The 21,138-nt window shown below is 35.0% G+C and overlaps 1 protein-coding gene across 1 annotated transcript; it reads left to right on the forward strand.

Annotated features, from left to right (window-relative positions):
* Nucleotides 1-10,859: 10,859 nt before the first annotated feature.
* On the forward strand, nucleotides 10,860-20,356 carry LOC129315779 (V-type proton ATPase subunit a1-like). The gene is made up of 18 exons (XM_054959821.1): nucleotides 10,860-11,225; nucleotides 12,558-12,602; nucleotides 13,188-13,310; nucleotides 13,502-13,609; nucleotides 13,960-14,073; nucleotides 14,195-14,368; nucleotides 14,540-14,677; nucleotides 15,025-15,132; nucleotides 15,286-15,393; nucleotides 15,527-15,675; nucleotides 16,440-16,593; nucleotides 16,927-17,087; nucleotides 17,765-17,971; nucleotides 18,057-18,240; nucleotides 18,332-18,415; nucleotides 18,761-18,954; nucleotides 19,045-19,104; nucleotides 19,633-20,356. The coding sequence occupies exons 1-18, from the start codon at nucleotides 11,067-11,069 to the stop codon at nucleotides 19,835-19,837; spliced, it is 2,475 nt and encodes an 824-aa protein (XP_054815796.1). The 5' UTR covers nucleotides 10,860-11,066; the 3' UTR covers nucleotides 19,838-20,356.
* Nucleotides 20,357-21,138: the final 782 nt, after the last annotated feature.

The raw sequence follows: 21,138 nt of genomic DNA on the forward strand, positions 1-21,138 counted from the left end.
TTATTTTATTAAATATAAAATAAAATATGAAAATCTGGACCATTCCGGATTCCACCATGGCGCTCCGAAACTGATCTCAAGTTTGAACCGGTCCTGCTTCAGCGCTAATCCCCTGGGATTGTGGGCCCTTGTCTCGCGTGGATGCAACGATTAGTGGGGCCCACCCTGACAGACCCCTTGTTTGGGGGCCCCACGCAACCACCATCCACACCCCGTACCCCCCCCCCCCAAAAAAAAAAATCACCGATCGAAAAGGTCAAAACGCACTCTGCGATGCTATACTATCATCAGCCTCTTCCAAACATGAAAACCTCGCGAACCCCCGTTCCCATTCTCATCGTCAGAAGGGGAGAGGAATATGAATAGAATAGAATAGAATAGAATAAACATTCAAGGGAGGACCAATTTTAAATGAGGACAAAAAAAGGAAAAGAAAAAGGGTTTGGTGGTGGACTAGTGAAGAAGGGAGGATTATATTGTGGGGACGTTGGAGGGAGATGGATGAGGAGGAAGGGGGACCCAGGAAAAAAGGAAAGCATGATTAAAGAGATATGAACGAAGGGAAATGGTGGTGGCATTGTTGAATGTTTGGATGACGACGTGAAAGGGTAATGTTGCGTTGGGGGGACAGGCAAGGGACATGGCTGACAGCGATGCAGTAAAATCTTCCTTCGTCTTCATTCCACACACTGTCCAGCTTTTGCTTCACTCTGCACTGTAACTTTGCTTGTTCATTCATTATTATCAAGAACTGATGAATTGCTTTGGTTGTGTCGTGAAGAAATGTGGAATATGGGAACACGTTTGCGCTGCCTCGTCCATTATGATACAACCCTACCTTAACCTTCCAAGCCACCTCATCAGTACACTCCGTTTTTGCTTTTCCCTGCTCTTGCCTCCGGCTGGTCCCTCCTCCCCCTGTCTTGTCTTACTCAACTTCCACTCATTCCCACGCCTCTCCCTTCATTTTTTTTCAACGACATCCAATATCCTTAAATAATGGATGATACAAGGGTGTCCATAAAGTTAATAAAGTTGATGTAAAAATATTAAAATCATTAAATTTGACTAATATTCATTAATGTTAACCTAAAAAAAAAAAGCAAGTATAAGGTATAAAAATATTCACAAACATTTTATCTATAAGTTTTTGGTATCTTTAAATCAATAATAATATAAGGATACTCATTAATTTTACAAAAAAGACCATTTATCCAATCTCAACCATAACAACTCAAACTTTAGAGCTTATTTGAGCGGGCTTGAGTACTCGAATTCTAAGGTATCATTTTGTTTTTTAGTCAATTTTAATTTTTATCTTACAAAATGAAAGTTTTCAATTTTTATCTTATTTTATTTTATTGATAATAAGTCAAAATTCAAATTTTCAGGCAAAGCCCATTTAGGATTGAGTGTGGCTCAAATTTTTTCTAACTTCTTCAAGCTACTTAAATAAACTTAAAATAAAGAAAAAATTTTAAACTTTTAAACCTGATATTAAGATTTTTTAGGGTTATTCAAATTGACATGTCGGGCTTCATCTAAATTGTTGGATCTAACCTTTTTTCAATTTGTTAAAGTAACTTAATATTGACCATGAAATTTTAATAACAGAATTTAATGGATTGAAAAATGTTAGTCTATTTTATAAAATTAATAGATACCCATGTACTTTAAGATACTAGAAGTTCCTCAATAAAAAATTTAACAATTTTTTTGCACCTCATGTTTGCTTTCTTTTTTTTTTTAATGGTCAACATTAACAAGCGTTAGTCAAATTTAATAATTTGAGTGCTTTTGCACCTACTTTATCAACATTATGGACGCTCTTACACCATCTTTCACTCAAGCATACAAGATGTCTTGGGAAACATTTGTTGAATATTTTTGTCCTTTAATTTTATTTATTAATTTTGTTAAGGAAAATGAGATGATAATTCTTTCCATATCTTTTTGAAAAAAATTACACTTAGGTCCCATAAAAGAAAATTTATTATTAAGAGATTTCATGAAATTCACAAAAAAAAACTCGTAAATTTTAAATCTTATGTATTTATAACTTGACAAATGGCATTTATATATGAACAAAGAACATTTACAACTTGCAAAAAAAAAAAAAGACAACTTATAATAAAAAGTTGTAAATGCCAGTTTTTCTTAATTGTAAATGCCTATTTTTTAATTATAAATGTATAAATTTTAAATTTGAGAGTTTTTTTTAAAAAAAAATTATAGGACCTCTTTTAATAAATTTTTTTTAATGAAATGTAGGTGTACTTTTTTTATTTTTTTTTTTCCTTTCTCGAGCCGACGTAGAGGAAATAATTAATGCACGATCCTAGCCATTGTTAAATTAACATGTCAATTCAGAAGGGAACGAATGATTAATTCCGTCTTATTGTCCGCCTCAATGAGATTATGATTATTCATTCCTCTGGCAGGCGCTTTTGTCAGTTTGCTGTTGGTAAACAGAAGTACCACTAGCGTCTCTCATTCTTTAATGGACATCAATCCGGGAAAAGTGAACAGCCTGGGTGCCCTCTATTAAGCCCGCATTCGTTCCTTCCTTGCTTTATTTCTCAATCTAATGGCTACTGGCGAGCATATATCTATCAACAAGGAACATACGATCCGCCCAGCATGTGATTGCTTAACGAATCATATGATTGCTATCGTGAGCAGATCCTATACCACTATAGAAAAAGAATGAGAATGCATGTGATTTAAGATCAGCGGTTCCACAATATCCTGCGGTCAGCTTTAATAAACAGTATGGGCTCCGGAACTGGAAGTGCCCGGCTGCCCGCCCTTTTGGTTTGTTGCTAAATCGAACGCGAAAAACTAGGTTACTGCCTTTAAAATATACTCCATTGAACTGTCCTTAGCGGGGAAAATAATTAGTTACGACTCAATGATTGATCCCCACTATTCTCATAGGTATCCTATCTCTGATGGATCCTGTGGCGAGTTTTTCTTAATTAGGTTGCACCCTCTATGTCCATTCAAACCCGACATTGATTGAAGGGGGAAATATTGAATAATAGTCCGTCATAGTTCTGTTTCAATGAATGTTAAAATTTTAATAATGAACGATCCAAATTTAAATATTATTATATATTATATTTTTAATATTAACACCTAGTAAAATTTAGATTGTGTAGAGTAGTACATTTGGATAGTCAATATATAACAATTATAAAAATTTTAATATTAAATCAAACACTCAAATTAAATTTAGACTATGTTAAAAATAAAAAATTATTAAAATCATATTGTAATTTTTTAAAATTTTTGTTTTAAAAAATATAATATATAATAATCATTTAAACCTGAACCATTCATATTAAAATTTAAATAGTACAGATTTCATTGCAATAATTAGCACCATGCAGCACCCCAAGCGGGTCCTAATCCGTCATGGTTATGAATATTTAACCTGTGTTGTCTGAAAATGCACGGGGTTGGGTGGCGGAGTTGATCCAAGATTGGAGGGTACAAAAAATGGGTCGGTGGGTGGGCCATGGTGAACAGTGAGATCATGGGGATGAGTAGTGCTGGTTGACCGGTCAAATTTATTTCAGTCAAAGGAAACACTGGAGAGAGAAAATAATGTAAAACAGTAAAAGTGAGGGGAATGGGAAACTGTGCCCAACATTCCAAGGCATTTCTTCGAAGAAAAGAATCTGGCGTTCCCACTTTAATTCCCACTGTGTCTTCCGCAGAATCTTTGTCTCTGTTTGGTGCAAGATGATATCTCGTCTGATTTTGTGTGCTCCTTCGTTTTTGTTCAATCATTCGGCATTTAATTAATATGGGGTTGCTGGATTCCATTACTCATTAGCACAATTGAAAAAAGAGCCCGATCGATGTGAAAGGTTTGTGAAAACTTTGGACCCTTTACTCCTTTAGGTTACTGATTTGTCACTGAGGGAGACGCGATGGAAGCCAAACGCCACGGCATGCATTTCTTTCATGATAATAATAGGTCATATAATCAATAAAATTACAGAGGGTAGTCATTAGTTGCTATCAATAATAATAATAATGATGATGATAATCTAACTCATCCATATAGTCCATGCTCTTGACATCCATGGAAGCTCGAATTAGTCAGTCTCTTAAACATTTTTCAAGTCCCGAATCCAAGGCCATGCATGGTCAGGTGAAGCGGGACTTAATTAGCCAAGCTCATTGATAGTGCAGCTCGAGGTCCTTATAGGTTACTGGCCAGGCGCTTGGATTGGTTCAATTTAAAAGGGCCTGAATTTTCAAGGTTTGTTCGAAACCAAATTGTGATAGATTAAGTAGATATTTATTTTTGGGGACTTATTCATTCATCTAAAATTTATATTAATTTTGAATTTCAGTAGCACATATATTGTAATATTCATGATTGAATTATGCACGGTAGAATGGAAGTCAGCCACACATGTATGCATATGTATGAAATTAAATAAATAAGGAAAATTATTTGGTCATTGTAGTTTTAATTCAGCTACAATTCAATTCTTAAATTTTAACTCATTATAATTTTTAAGTTTTAATTTGATTGTAACTCATTGCTAAACTTTGACGCTTGTAGTGCAATTCTTATAATTTTGACCATTAAATAGATTGGTCTCTATGTTTTAAAAATAAAATTATTAAAATTAAAATTATGTTAAAATTTAGTACTAATATTTTAAAGTATTGAACACTTTTAATCTTTATAAAGAATCAAAATTTTAAAATAGTTTTAATCTTTGTAATTTAATTTTTTTAAAATACAGAGACCGATATTTAAATGGTTAAAATTATAAGAATTGAGTTGTAAAAGTTAAAGTTCAGAAATTAAGCTATAATTATAAGAGTTAAGTTATACCAAATTAAAATTATAATACTAAGCTATAATTGGGTCAGAATGATTAATTTTTTCAAATAAATATCACTATTGCAAGAGTAAGCAAATGTAATTACAGGTCTTCACTAAACACGTTGGACGCATCAATGAATCAAAATTAGAGAAAAAATTATATACATAAACTTATGTACTTAATATATTTGTTTTCAACTAAATCAAGATATATGAAACATTTATATGTTATTTATTTTATGACAAAATCTTGTTTTTAATATTATAAACACATTAACATCTCCTTATTTTGATTTGATTAGGTAAAAGTATTTAAAGTATATAGCTAATACTCCCCCCATTAAAAAATACAAAACATTTTTTAAAGAGTTTGGATGTTTAAAAATATAAGGCATTTTTAATTTTTCAAGTTATAATCATTGCCTTTTTTTTAAAGTGTCCCTATTAACAATAACTTTATATTTATTGTAGGGTGTTTAATGAGAGCAAATATAAAAAGACAAGGTTAATTTGAAAGTAAATAACTACCTTATTGGATATGAGATTTGGTTAAAAATGCCTTATATTTTTGAACGGATGAAGTACAAATTATAACTAATATAATTGATATATAACTAATATAAAGCTAGGTATATAAATCATATCGATCTTGTCCTGAAAATTATACCAGCTAATTAATACATGAACATGTACAACGAGTTCGTTAAACTTGATCGTTACTTAAATGTCTCTCTCGTCACACGAAGAACATTAAAGAACTGTCACGAATAAAGTCAATAAAATTATTAAAACGATGCCAATAAAAATTGGCCTTGCAGTTGTAGTTAAAGCCTAAAGGCACTATCCATGGGAACAATTTGTAAGCTTAGTAGTAGTGTGCTTTGATATAAATACATTCTCATTAGTATTCAATACTAATAGGAAAAAGAAGTTAGGAGTGTGGGGGTGGGACTAGTTTCAATACTCATCACATATATAAATATTGGGAGTTTATTACCTTTAATCTGTTTAAATTTAATCTGGATAACCCAGCTTTATAACTTTTTAACTTGTGTTTTTGTAAATATATTTTTTTGAAAAACTAACAGTTATTAAAATAGTTTTTTAAAAAATTAAAATAAATTATAAATTGAAATTATTTAAATTAAATCTGAATGATTGGGAGAATAAAAACTTTTTGTGCTCGCCACGCCGGTCCTGCAGAGGCAGGCAGAGCGGAATGTTTGAAACGCAAAACGCAGGAGGAGGAGAGAGAAAGGGGCGGGGCGGGGAACAAGGGTTGGTGGGAGGTGGGTCCCGGAGATATTGTCAGATGCGTGATCGTACACGTGGCATTAGTTAGAGGTGGGGAGGGCGTCAGGGGGAAGCGAATATCGGGATAAACGAGGAAATAACAAAAGAAAACAGATAGAGCGAGGGAGGGATAGCTACGTAGAAGTGTTTGCAATGGGGGCATTCTAAGTTAGAGAAACGACAAACAGCAACGTCAACTCTTGCATGGTGTCTGGTGGGTCCTCCCTATATTCTCCTCCCTCCTCAAGCAAAGCATCATCCTTCTATCCTCATTTCTTTTCCCACTGTCTGTCTCCCTACTAACCAGTTACCATGATACATTCAAACCAGGTCGTTCCTTTAATTGACTTCATTACGAGGTCGGGAATTAAAAACGTATTCAGAGGGGATATATGTATATATTGTGGCCGAAAAAAATTGCAAGCTTAAACAAACAACACGGAGTTCACAAAAAAGGATGGCCATTTGGCCCGCAGAAGAAGGGGGGAAACGCGCGAGTGGAGATTGTTGGAGAAGCTAAAGTGGAAAATGATAGCGATGATGGGGGACGGGGCCTGGCCTGGGTTGTTGGTGAAACGTCACATGGACCAAATGACCCATGTCACTCCCGACACGTCACCCATTCCAGCGTTGGCCCATGTTTTTTGCCACCCGGTCTTCCACGTACGGGATTCCACCTCCACGTGATTAACGCAACCCCTATCTTCCAGAACACTTAACCCCCCCCCCCCGGCCAAAAAAAAAAAAAAAGAAGGGACAACAGCCATTACTCAATTTAACAACACAACAAAAATTATATTCTTACTTTTAATTTATACGTCTTGGAGATGGATAGTGTGAGTTCGTCGGTCCACGGTGCGCTGGAATATTATTAATTATTTTCGTTTGATCCATTGGTTAGAGCTTTGTGTGTGTCTGTCTATTTGGCAATAATATTGTAAAAAAATGGAGAGAATGCTGAGTGATTTTCATCAGTATTGTAAGCAAATATTGTTTCACGTTTTGGTCTATGCAGGGTAGGTGGGTGAATATGTAATTATGCATGTCCCTCCCTGTTTGTTTGTATCGGTCACTAACAAAAACCTATAGTCGCATGTACAGCTTATATGTAAGTATCGCTCTCATCACGCGAGTTTTAATTCAAATGATAGATGGAGGGTGGGTGGATGTTTTATATAATGATCATATGTAACACTCCGTGGCTTGTTGAAACAAACACCCTAGGAAAATATCCTCTTATTAAGAAACCAAATGACGTGTAACGAATTACCATTAATTGGTTTTATTCTTCGACACAAACAAGCGTACTGCAGTGTTATAACTATTCAGCTTAAACTAACATCATGTACTGATATTTTAATTATATCAATTATAAAAGTACAATGAATATTTGTTTGTAGGAACCTCATCATAAAGTGTCGTGTCATTTCTCCTAATTTCAGAAATATCTAGACAGTTAAACTAATTTGGATCAGAAGCTAATCTGATGACATCCCATTTCTTGATGTCTTGCCCGTCGATATTCCAGGGGACCATTTAGTTAACAGTGGAATATTCATATGACCGGCATGCGTCTCACTGGTGAGGCTATGCTCCTCAATTAGATCGGGCTGGGGGTCTTTTAGTTTTTACTCGTGGAGGTCATGATCATAAGTTGGGCTGGGCTGAGGGTCCACGTTACCGGTCTTAGGGATCACGAGGGCAGGCTTTTGTCATCATCTAGGACTTTGCAGTGCTTATGAAGCGGAGGAATGGGCTACACTGGGAAGTTCACTTCGTTTAGGAACTTGGGTTCAAAAAGGAGCTCTTGGAATCGGACCGTAAAGAATTGATAGATCAATTTGAAAGAGCACGGCTTAGCAGAACCAATGGAAGTAACGTATTTGTTGAGATTTTCAATACGCTGCAATGGAATTGGGAGGTGAAGATTCAGCTCGTGAAGAGAGAACAAAACCAAGTGGTAGATAAACTGGCCAAGGAAGGAATCTCTTCCTCCTCTTCGTTTGAGATTGCTCCTTCATTTTTAAGACATTCAGGGCTTGATTGTTTTCTGTTTTTAACAACTGTTTGTTGTTTGTTTTTGAAAGTAAAAAAATTTAAAAATTTATTTGGATAAGTATTTTTTATTTAATTATTTCCAAAACTGTTTTTATTTTTTATTTTCGAAAACAAAAAAAATAGAAACAATTTTAACTTGTTTTCGTTTTATTTTTCTTATTTTTAAAATACACTACATTTGGTTATTAAAAATTATAGTTACATTGATCAGTTTATATTATTAATCACTATCATTAATTGTTCATAACCATTAATATTAGTTTATTTTTTAATTTTAAAGCTATTTTTTAATTGACATAACCAAATGAATTTTTATTTTATTTTATTTTGAAAACTATGTTACAAAACATTTTTTAAAAACAAAAAATGAGAATAAAAATTAAACAGGCCCTTACTTTCTTCTAATGTTTGGAACTTTAATTCCCATCTATGTAATTTGCAATGTTATGACAACTAGATCGGTCAAGATATCAACTCATGGTTTAATGGTTGGACTGTGGGTTAAATCGGGGTCTAACCGATCTTAAATAAATTAATATATTTTAAATAAAAATGAAGATGTAAATTTCAAACAAGATAATTTATAATTTATGGCATCATTTTCATCTAAATTCCAATATATATATATATATTATCTCATAATTCATAATTTATAACTTTAAAATATATACATAATTCATATATATTTCTTTCATTTTTTCATTTCATCATGCTTATTAGGTATAAATATGTATAAATTATATTTTAGAAAAATAAATAAAAAATAAAAAAGTAACATGCTCGTTTCAAATGATTTTTCGCTAATCTTATCAATTTTGGTAGGTTCGCAGTCGGTTTAACTGAGTCGTGAGCAGTTCATATAAAAAGTAATTTTTAAGTGTAATCGGACCAGACTTATGACTGGTTCTCGATTCAACTGGTTGGACCAGCTGGTCCAATTCGATTTTGATAACAGTGGTATTTTGCTTTTAATATAGCGGGCTTAGCCCTCTTCTTTACCAAAAAAAAAAGAGAAAGATTGCCCTCCCATGTGACTTTGATGTTTGTCCTCCCCCTCTTGCATATGCGCAAGGCCAGTAACTTGGTTTTTTTTTTTTTAAACTGATAAGGTCTCGATAAAAGGGTGCGATTATTCAAAAAAACTGGAGGCACCTGTATATAAAAAAAATTCCGGCATCCTCACGACGAATCATTAAAAATTGTAATATTGAAATATCCCCGTTAGCCCATCAGCCCATTAGCTTGACTTGTTTCAATTCTTATCATGTCCGGGTTCAGTGTTTGACCAAACCCACGTGGCAATGGTAGAGAAAAGTTTTTATTTTCTTTCTTTGTTTTTTTTTGGGCTTCAAACCAAAAGTAACATGTCACTTCACTTTTGGGTGTGAGGTTGAAGCGCTAGCTGGTCAGCTTCATCTGGATAATACACTCACCTCGATAATCTGGCATAGTTTGCCGTCAAACTAATTTGTCCTACTTCACAAGAGCGTTTAGATTATTTTATAAACAGCTGTTCTTTTCAGACGGCAATAATTTCACAATCTATCTCTGGTCTCCGACTTGTACGTTTTTTTTTTGGGCAAACTCTGACTTGTGTGTAGAGGTAACGAATAATATATCCTTTTTTTTTTCCTTGTGTTTTTTCCCCCGGCGGGAAAGGGGGGGTGTCATATCATGAGCAGTAATCGTGTGCTCGGGTAGGATCGATTTCTTTTATTTATTATAAGTTATCAATACTGATTAATTAATAACCTACATGGTGTTCACTCCATCTCCATCTATCTATTGTATAAGATTCATAGAAAACCACCTTATTTACAAGCTATTCATTCACCTTACACGTCATAGTTTCAATTCAAATAAACATGAACATTGCATCCAAATAATCCAATCTTTGACGTTTCACTTGAAAGCAAGTTTAACTTCCTATAAAATATATATTGACAGGTGGAGGGTTTCTCCATTTTTTTTTCTTCATTTTTCTTCACTTTTTCCATTTCAACCATTAATATTATTTTATTAAATAATTTTTTTAAAAATTATAAAATTAATAAATAATTAAGATGGGAGAAGTGAAAAAAAAAAAAAAAAATAAATGGAGAGGTTTCTCTTCTATATATTGGCATGGGATATTCGTCACGTCGTGGCCACTACTTTTTTCCCCCCCATCGACTACAAAGATGGCCAGTACTTTTTAAATCGGTGGACGTCCTTACAAATTTAGCCAGTCTTCTTTCTACCAGCAAACAGCTTTTATGATATTATGAAGGATTAAGGAAAAAGCATGTGATAAGGTTAGATTAGGATATATATATATATATATATATATAAGAAAAGGGGTTCTGTTCACATCACAAAAAACCCTTTTCAATTATTTATATTAAATCAACGCATGTCTTGTTTATATCCAGGAGATCTAATATTTATTTTGTTTTTTTCAAGGTAAAAATATTTATTTTGATTTTTTACACAAGGTCTCAGGTGTCTATTGAGCGAAAGAGGAGCAAGAATAAATTAAAATTTGCGACTTTTGCAACTGGATTTGACACTTTTATTGAGCCACATTGGATGTGATAGTCGTCCACCATGGAAAGTCCATTGGACCATCCACTCAAACCACGACAGCCTGGTGGGCGATGATGCATGACCTCACTTTAAGCTTCATGGGAATTTAAACAATAGCGTCATTTTTATATTGAACCAGTTTTCTGTATCACCGTTTTTGGGACAACGTGAATTTTCCGATTCTAGTGGCAGTTGCCAAGGAAAACTGAAACCAGACTCCCAATTAACGTGCCAAAGCTTCACACACACCCGCGCAGACCATACAAGAGACGTTTTCAGATCCGAAATCCGTTTCAACATGGTTACCTGGAAAATGGAACAGTTCATAGATAACATGCCGCCGATGGATCTGATGCGCTCGGAGAAGATGACCTTCGTTCAACTCATCATCCCCGTCGAGTCTGCTCACAGGGCCGTCTCTTATTTGGGCGAACTCGGCCTCTTCCAGTTCCGAGATGTAAGTTCCTCCGCAGATCCTAATTTCTTCTTCTCTACTCGTCTTCCTCTTCCATTCCCCTGTTTATTTGTTTAATACGAGCATTAGTTTTCTGAGTTCGAGGTAGTGTAATAGTTTAGTGTTAAGTTTTTGCATTCGCCGTTGCGGCCGGTCGAATCAGTTTCAGTGGAGTTGATTGCGAGCCCCTGCAAACGATGACATTGCATCATTGTTGAATTCAATGTTGAATGCAAGTTAATCAGAATTCAGTGCTGGCATGTGGATAGAATGATAACTGGATTCTTTCCTGCGGTCTTATTGGACTCCTCATGCGAATATTTCATAAAAACTGATCCAAAATTAAACTTATTTTTAAACCAACTAGACATGTTTCCTTTTGTGTTGCAAAGGTGATTTGCATTATAATAGCGTGGCTTATTATAAATTTTGATATATATCCTGATATATTAATGTATTGATTGTGGAGTGTGCAAAAATGTAGACAACTATGCTATGTTTGACTATTAGTTTCTCAAGGTCTACGGATTTCCCATCCTCATCCAGTGCGGGTAATATCTTGTGTCTGTAGTTCAGAAATGATGACTGGAGTCCCATCAATCAGGTCATGACTGCCTAGCAACTTGCTTTAATTTATTTTTTCCTGTATTGATTCAGGAGGTCAAATCGAAAGCTGGTTAGTTTGGTTCATGAGTCAATGGATATGCCACTCTGTTGATCATACGAAGTTTTATTGGCAGTTTGGTCAAATTGATCTTACTTATGATCCACTACATTTCATGTTAGAGGACTGGTTGTGGTAATGATTTTTAATGCATGTCTGCTGCGAGTACTTCTTTTCAATCATTGAAAAGGACACTAACTGTTAGCTGCCTTTTTATGTGTAATCATATGAACAAAAATTGATGAACCATGCATTTGGGAAACTTGCAATATGTTTTAATCAGGGGGTGTAGCTCTTCCTGGATCTAGACTCCTGTTTGCATAATATCTGAATTTGCTTGATACACAAAAATTTCAAGTTTACAATGATATTACCTCTTTTTCAACCAGAGATATTATAAATGCAACATGTTGTTTGAATCTTTCAGTGGCAGCATTAGCATTATTATTTTTATTATGTATCTCTTGATGAAGGGTATTTTAAAAGGTAACTTTTCTGCTGAGTTTTGAAGTCAATTTCAACCTGTTTTATTAGCTATCATAGTAGAGTTCTGGAAGTTTCTTTCAGACTTACAAATCGTGGCCTCTTAGAAGTACTTGCGATCTAAAAATTTATGCTTCTGTGATATCTAACCATTTCATTTCTTTTGTACATTCTTTTCTCTTTTGCAGTTAAATGATGATAAAAGTCCTTTCCAGAGAACATTTGTTAACCAGGTATCCTTCACTTGCACAAACTAGAAATTCCAACAACTTTTGAAATCTGAATGCCTCAGTACCATAAATTTAGACATCTTGTTTCAAGGATAACTGATTGGTATTCTTATGCGGATGTCAGTCCGTATTTGAATTCAGGGTCCATTCTTATGGTCAGTTCCCATAGTGCTATGTCCTTGTATCACTGTATTTGCAACTTGGATTTACGTGTTTGATGGGGAGAAACTAAAGATAATCAGGAAGACAACATTTATCAATTAAATCAAATCTAATAATTGCTCTACTCAAAATTTGTTTTCTGAAACTTAAAAGCGGGCTCAACTTGGTTAAAGAGATTGCTTTTCATTTATTAAAAAAGAAAGAAAGAAAAAAACAGAGAGAGAGAGAGAGAGATTGCTGTTCATATTTTTTTTTCTTTTTTGGAATTAATATCAGGACATTAACCTTTTGGTATAATGGTTAAATAATGTATATTTGGACAGAAGATATTATCATCAGTCTTCTAAAATCATGATATATATATATATATATATTGAAATTATTATATTTTTATCACTGATACTAGCTGGATTTCTTAATTGGTAGGTCAAGCGATGTGCAGAAATGTCAAGAAAGCTACGATTCTTCAAAGATCAAATCAGTAAAGCTGGTCTTATGTCTTCTCCTCATCCTGTTTTGCAACTAGATATTGAGTTGGAGGAACTAGAGGTCCCTGCCTATTTTACTTTCTATGCTCCCAGATATAACTTGTGTCCTAGGTTTTCATTTGAGTTATTTGATGTTAGGCTGCCAGCAATAACAAGATACTGTTGAAATTGCTGCTTAGCAATTGGCCAGTCTATATGCAGATTAAACTTGAATCTGATGATATATGTTCCTTTGAATTTCTGTTATTCCAGTGTCAACTTGCTGAGCATGAACATGAGCTAATTGAACTGAACTCTAACAGTGAGAAACTTCGTCAATCATGTAACGAGCTTCTGGAGTTTAAGATTGTATTGCAGAAGGTAATTTGGCTTTGCTTTTTGTGGTAAGCTTATGCTATTATTCTTAGAAGTAGAAGTACTGGAGGTTTTACATTCTGCTGTCTATTTTGGTTACATTAGTTTTCTTTTTTTAAAATTAGTTTTTCATGTTTGAGTTTCCTCATCAGAAAAAGGCCTTTCTGATCACAATATAGCATTGTTTATTTTCCTTATCTCACATGTTATTCTGCTATATTACTTCTCCTATGTACATTGTCTAATATCAACATTACCTTTTTCTATTGGTACATCAATTTGATTGTTTTAGTATGGAAATGCTTTCCATACACTTTCTTCTTTTATGTACAAATTATGATTGCGCTAAATTTCAGGCATATGGTTTTCTGGCCTCAAATCATAGCAATGAATTTTCAGATGAGAGGGAGCTGGGGGAGAATGTATACTCAAATGATGGCTATGTTGATACAGGATCTGTGCCTGAGCAGGTTTCTCAGTCTTCTTTCATCCTTGACTTTTTCTAATGCTGAAAGTGTGAAGGCTTTTACTAGTTTATTTAAATGTACTTTTCTCTTCAAAATTTCCTATGATGAATTGTTTATTTTATAGGAATTGAAGCCTGGATCATCAAATCAATCTGGTTTAAGATTCATCAGTGGAATGATTTGTAAATCCAAGGTTCTTAGGTTTGAAAGGATGTTGTTTCGAGCTACAAGAGGCAATATGCTTTTCAATCAGGCTGCAGCTGATGAGCTAATAGAGGATCCTGTTTCAAATGAGATGGTTTTTTTTTTCCCCTTATTACTTTAGAAGAGTCTGATGATTTGGATATAATCATTTTAGAATCTTTTTTAATTTGTTATTGTCGTGACTTATCCTGTATGCTGTTGACTTATTTTGCCATTTTTGTTTTCTCTGTCCCTACAACTCAGATTCCTGAACTGTTATTTTCAGATAGAGAAAACAGTGTTTGTTGTGTTTTTCTCTGGGGAGCAAGCAAGAACAAAGATTCTTAAAATCTGTGAGGCATTTGGTGCAAATTGCTACCCTGTCCCTGAAGATATAACTAAGCAAAGACAAATAAGTAGGGAGGTAAGTATCCTCTTCTCAGAAAGAATTTCTAGATCTGTCCTGCCCTCCCAAAAAAGGAGGGATATTTTTAGCCTATTCCATGCTGGCTTTTTTATAATTCTAAAATATATTTTCCAAGAGATTGCCTTTTTGAGTTTTCTTTACAGTATATTGGGGGAATGGTGTCAGCTGTAGTTTTTTGCCCGGCCCTTCCTTTTTTCCATAGGGGCACTAGACGCACTACATTCATTTGCAACCAACTATAGCTTGTCTTTTATTTGTTTGATGTTGCTCAATGTGTTATCATTGCTGACTGTAAATACGCAAACTCTTTTGTCTGTGGTTAAAATTTTGGTCTTTGGTGGTAGGTCTCATCACGCCTTTCTGACTTAGAGACAACTTTGGAGGCGGGGATTAGACACCGGAACAAGGCCCTTGCTTCTATAGAGGGTCATCTAGCAAAATGGATGAACATGGTAGGACATAGCTCATTCATGTCTTCGTTTGGAAGAATTTCTTGTCCCTTGTGTTTAAGGTGCAAATGGTGCTAATGGCTCGCTGATCATGGTGTGCAACTGACAATTATTTATTATGAACTAATGGATTGCATCATGACCATCTCATCCTAGGTAAGAAGAGAGAAGGCTGTGTATGATACCCTGAACATGTTAAATTTTGATGTCACAAAAAAATGTCTTGTTGGAGAGGGTTGGTGCCCTGTATTTGCAAAAACACAGGTACCCTGTTTTTAGCTTTCCCCAATTTAGTTTTATCATCACCTAATCCCCTTCTCCTGATAATTTTGGAGAAATTGAAGGTGTATATCAATTTGTACACTTTAATAAGGGTATTGCATCTAATGTTTTTCAGATTCAGGAGGCATTGCAGCGTGCAACTTTTGATTGCAGCTCTCAAGTTGGCATAATCTTCCATCCAATGGATGCAGTGGAATCTCCACCCACATATTTTAGAACCAACCGTTTTACAAGTGCATACCAGGAAATTGTTGATGCATATGGGTAAGCATAATGTCTGCTTTGTTTGTTTGTGGCAACATGAATACCTTTATTTCTTGAAGTTGATTTTGGGTTATTTTCTAGGTAATTGATTTTTCTCATAGTTCAAAATGTATATTGCTATGCATTGATAGATGCCTTTGTGGTTTTTGTTCAGAATGGGAAATGGCAACTTAAGCTTTTCCAATGGCGAAGTAAACCAAGTAGGAGAAAACTTGTTTGATGTGTAGCATATTTTAAACCCAGTAGTTTGGTTGCATTAAATATCAATAAATTGAACAGAATTTGTATGTTCTTGATGGTTAACCGTTGTGTATGAGGATTCTTATTGTCTCTCCTCTTGAAGTGAACTACTTGAATTGTCTCAAAGTTGTGTTTGGCTGACTTGGTGGATTGAGGAGTAAAATTAAGCTTTGACCTTCAGGTATGGAGAGGGGAAAATTTACAACCTTGGCAGGACTTCAGTAAGTTATATGTAGATTTGGGTGAACAAGCTGCTGAGGGGAGAATTAGCCCTTTCCCACCCCTGTTCTGCGCTAGACTTATTTGCTAGTCGGAAAATACATCTTAGATCATGTAAAAAATTTGTAGCTATTGAATTGTACTATTTCATTCACCCAAATCTGTTTTCTTTTATTAGGTTGAATTCTTTTATTAATCTGAGGGATGTGTCATAGCTCAGATAAACTTTCTAGCTTATTAGCTGTCATTAAGTTGTTAACTCAGAAATCGGATAAGATTTCTGATGAGCCCTTTTTACTTGGCAGTGTTGCAAGGTACGAAGAAGCAAATCCTGCAGTTTACACAGTTATTACATTCCCATTTCTTTTTGCGGTAATGTTTGGGGACTGGGGTCATGGAATTTGCTTGTTGCTGGGGGCATTGGTTCTTATAGCACGTGAAAGCAGGCTCAGCAAACAGGTAATTCAGTTCCAACTGTGCCATAACTAAAATAAATGTCGCAGGATTTTTTTTTTTTTTGGGTGTGTGTGTGTGTTGGGGGTGGGGGGAGTTATAATGGGCTTGATATGTATACGGTCTTGTGTGAAAAGGAACTTATTTGGACACCTCAAGTTTGTCTTTTCTTTTGCTCTCTTACTATTAAAAGGAGATCAATAATGATGCCGTCAGAAGTGCTAGTTATGAGCATGCGGATGTAATTCTAGTAAACTTAAGGGAAAGTCAGGATAATGTTATATGCTAGTAGTCTATGCCAATATTTCATATGCCAGTAAGTATTTACCTTTTTTCCAGAGACTTGGAAGCTTTATGGAGATGCTATTTGGTGGGCGCTATGTGCTTCTTTTGATGTCACTGTTTTCAATCTATTGTGGGTTAATATACAATGAATTCTTCTCTGTTCCTTTTCACATCTTTGGTAAGTCTGCCTATGCATGCCCAGATACTTCGTGCAGGTATGTACTATTTAACATTTCTCTCTTCCCATCTGGCGATTCTGGTAATAGTTGAGTGTTTTGTGTTCTATTTCCTAGATAGTGATGCATTACTTTTTCATGTCTTATGTTGCACCTTTTAAGTTTGAGTTGACATGTATTTTCAATGCATCTCCTTCAACTCTCAAACACTCCTCTTCCATGCAACAAGGGGGTAATTAATCAAATTATCATTATCAAATTATTTACTAAAATACATTTGGTGATTCAAATCATTCTTCTATTCTTTAGGTTCTGGATAGCCATTCCATGGGAAGAATCTCTTAGTTTGATACCATCAAGATTATGATGGTTCTCGCTTAAGACAGTTGAGAGATTTCATTAGATATTTCCATCGTATTTTTGACACCTTGTATTCCTTAAACGTATCTGTTCATGAACTTTTGTTTGATCCTTACCTACAAGTGGTTTGCTAAGAAAACTTCACTGCTTGTTATTTGAATTAATTCTTGTTTCCCTTAGAATTTTTAACTTCTTATTCAATTAATTACCGGAGATGATTGGTATGTGCATTTTTTTCACAGCTGTACCTCGTTATTTTGATGCAGTTCCCCTTCCCAACTGTTCTAATCTTGGGTATTTATATTGGCCGACCATCTTCATCTTGTTGGCGTTAAGTCATTCTCATTTCTTATCAGGGATGCACGTACTGCTGGCTTAGTCAAATTACGAGATCCATACCCATTTGGTGTGGACCCCAGCTGGCGTGGAAGTCGTTCAGAATTGGCTTTTCTCAACTCTCTCAAGATGAAGATGTCCATTCTTTTTGGTGTGGCGCAGATGAACTTAGGGATTATATTAAGTTACTTCAATGCGCATTATTTTGGCAGCTCAGTGGATAAGAGGTGTCTCTCTTCTGCCTGCCCCTACAGCTTTAACTGTGCTATCACTTCAGTAGGATAAGCTTACTCTCCATATTGTTGCTTTTAGGTACCAGTTTGTGCCACAGATGATTTTCCTGAACAGTCTGTTTGGGTATCTTTCTCTTCTCATTGTCGTTAAGTGGTGCACCGGTTCTCAGGCAGACCTCTATCATGTAATGATTTACATGTTCCTTAGTCCCACTGATAATCTTGGTGAGAATCAGTTGTTCTGGGGCCAAAGGCCACTTCAAGTATGTTTCTGGTGATTTCCCCCGGTGTTTCTTATTGAATTGTTCTATTTCTTGTTTTTCATCATTCTGAATTACTGCTCATCATATGCAGATTGTGTTATTGCTCTTGGCTTTAATCGCAGTTCCTTGGATGCTGTTTCCAAAACCCTTTATCCTAAAGAAGCTTCACCATGAGGTAAAGGTTTTGCTTGCCTTGTGTATGATTGGTCTTTTTTGAAAGTTGAGAATTTTGTTTACTTAAACGTCAATCTGTGCACAAATGTGCAGAAACATATCCTTGTCTGTTTGAGTTTCTTCTTAATGATTCAAGATTGCTCCCTGAGTTTGCAGAGCCTCAAATCTTCCCAACTTTCTTCAAACTAAAATGTGCTTAAATTATAAAAAACTTGTGACTTCCTATCAGCTATGGAAAGATTTTGTCTGGCTTCAGTTTTCTGTGTTTCATTGACAGCTATCAAAGTAGCAATTTTTAAGTTCAACAAGTCCCCACTAACGTTTATGCTCATGATATGATATGTAGAGATTCCAAGGACGCACTTATGGTATTCTTACTTCCTCTGAGATGGATCTTGAGGAGGAACCAGATTCTGCCAGGCTACATCATGAGGAATTCAATTTCGGTGAGGTCTTCGTTCACCAAATGATCCACTCTATTGAATTTGTTCTAGGTGCAGTTTCAAATACTGCATCGTATCTTCGACTTTGGGCATTAAGGTTTGTTTAGCCATGATTTTCCCTCATTGTCATCACTTATCATTTTCTATATCTTTGCTCCTTGGTTGATGTCTTTCATCACCATTGCAGCTTGGCCCACTCAGAGCTTTCAACCGTTTTTTATGAGAAAGTACTACTTCTTGCTTGGGGGTGAGTTTGGGCATGCTTCGTTTTTACTTTCTTGCTCTTTATTGAAGTATTTCTGTTTCCTTTGCTATGATTGGCATTTGCTACCCTTCTATATAGATTTGATGTTTGACAAAGTAATCATTTATTATCAAACTTGGGTGAAATGGGATTTTCTCCCAAGCTTTTGCCTAAATGCAAACTTCTGGGCTAGGAAATTACTCAATGCTAAATAAAGGATTGTTTTCATCACATGGAAAGGCTCTACTCTAGATATCCAGGACCAACGAAAGTTGATGATTTGGCCAAAGGGAGGAATGAGACATTGCATGATGCTTTATGTTTTACTGTTGCTTGGGCATGTTTGGTTTTGGTGGCGTTAACATCGTAAGATCCTGAGAATTTAATAACACAAACATGCGATCAAGCTGGTTCTTTACATGTAGCTTGTAGCTTGCTTCATTTTCATGTATGATTAAAACGTTATTTTTCTTTTTCATTTTTCCTCATATTTTGTAATCATTATTGTTTTGCTAATTGCAATTATAACAGGTATGACAATCTTGTTATCCGGTTAGTGGGACTAGCCGTTTTTGCCTTTGCAACTGCCTTTATTCTTCTCATGATGGAAACCCTTAGTGCTTTTCTTCATGCCCTGCGTCTTCACTGGGTAGAATTTCAAAATAAATTCTACCATGGTGATGGCTACAAGTTCAGACCCTTTTCCTCTGCCTCGTTAGCAGAGGAAGATGATTGATCCGGTTGTATCCGTCTCAAATACACGTACAGAACTGTTTACATAAATAGGAGGACCATAACATGAAAATGTATAGGAATCGGACTTGGCGGCTGTGGAGGGTGGGTTCGCTTGATGTTATGCTGCCTGACGTTGACATAGCAACAAAACTCGTGGCTCATTATCCTGTGGCTATGCTTGTGTATAAAATTGCTGCCAACAGTTACAGGAGCCATCTGTAGCAGGTCATTTAGTCTAGTGTTTTTACTTTTTGGTGGGGGCTTTAGTTATTCTTCAATTTCTTAGAATAGGAAAATGGAAAAGTCAAGGGAACGTTTGCACTAACTCTTGTAAAGGCTGGGGATTCGTCAGACTAGCAATTTGATTTTGATTGTTTGGGGCCACACACTACACCATGTGCTGCTGTTTTGGCTGGGATGAGACATTTCCCCCGGAATTTTCTTGTAATGATTATAGAATTATAGAAATTGTAGAATTCCATTCTTTATAGTAAAATACAGTGGCGGCAGTTGAATGAGACATGGGAATTTCGTAATCACATTATAAAATTAAAGATGAAAATGATAATTCTACATTTTGTGTGGCAGAGTAAATATGATGCGTTTCCAACAAAGCTAAAAAATGACAAGGAAATGATATCTCAATCCTCTTGTCATCGTACGGAAGATATTTTATTGATAGTATGGAAAACATGACATGACTTGGTGTTATAGAAATTTAAAACATTGAAAAGTCAAAGTATAAAAACTTAAAATATATATAAAAAAAAGTGTTAGAATTTATGACAAAACTTAAGTAAATATAAAAATTTAAAGTTATGTTTTTCTTTGGTAGTATTAATAACACTTGGTTTAGTTTATTTTATTTTTGTCTAAAATATGATTTAAAATTTTCAAATTCCCAGCATTTCTAACTCTTGAGAGAGCCATGTAAAATTATTTACATGTGAATGCTGATTTTAGTGAATGCAATCCGCCAACATTATTCAATCATTGTCATTGCTTTCTTGACTTTTCTTTAATACCATTGCAAAGGAGAGGAGTACCATTAGAGATTGTCTTCATTGCATAACAAATGGCAATCTTATCAATGAGGGATTTATGTTCGTGCTGTATGTATAACTTCCTACCCAAGATTTGAATTATTGAGCGTGATAACCTTAAACACGTGTTTTTCATGTTAATATTCTATGAAACGTGTTTATTTGTTGAAGGCGTAAATATAAATAACAACAATAAATAATAAAGTTGCGGAATAAATAAAAAAGACAAACAACAAGCATCACTTGTCTTTCACCGGGA

The sequence above is a fragment of the Prosopis cineraria genome, unplaced genomic scaffold (genome assembly GCF_029017545.1).
Source record: "Prosopis cineraria cultivar Desert tree isolate PC_DT_omini unplaced genomic scaffold, ASM2901754v1 PC7, whole genome shotgun sequence".
Lineage (NCBI taxonomy): Eukaryota > Viridiplantae > Streptophyta > Magnoliopsida > Fabales > Fabaceae > Prosopis > Prosopis cineraria.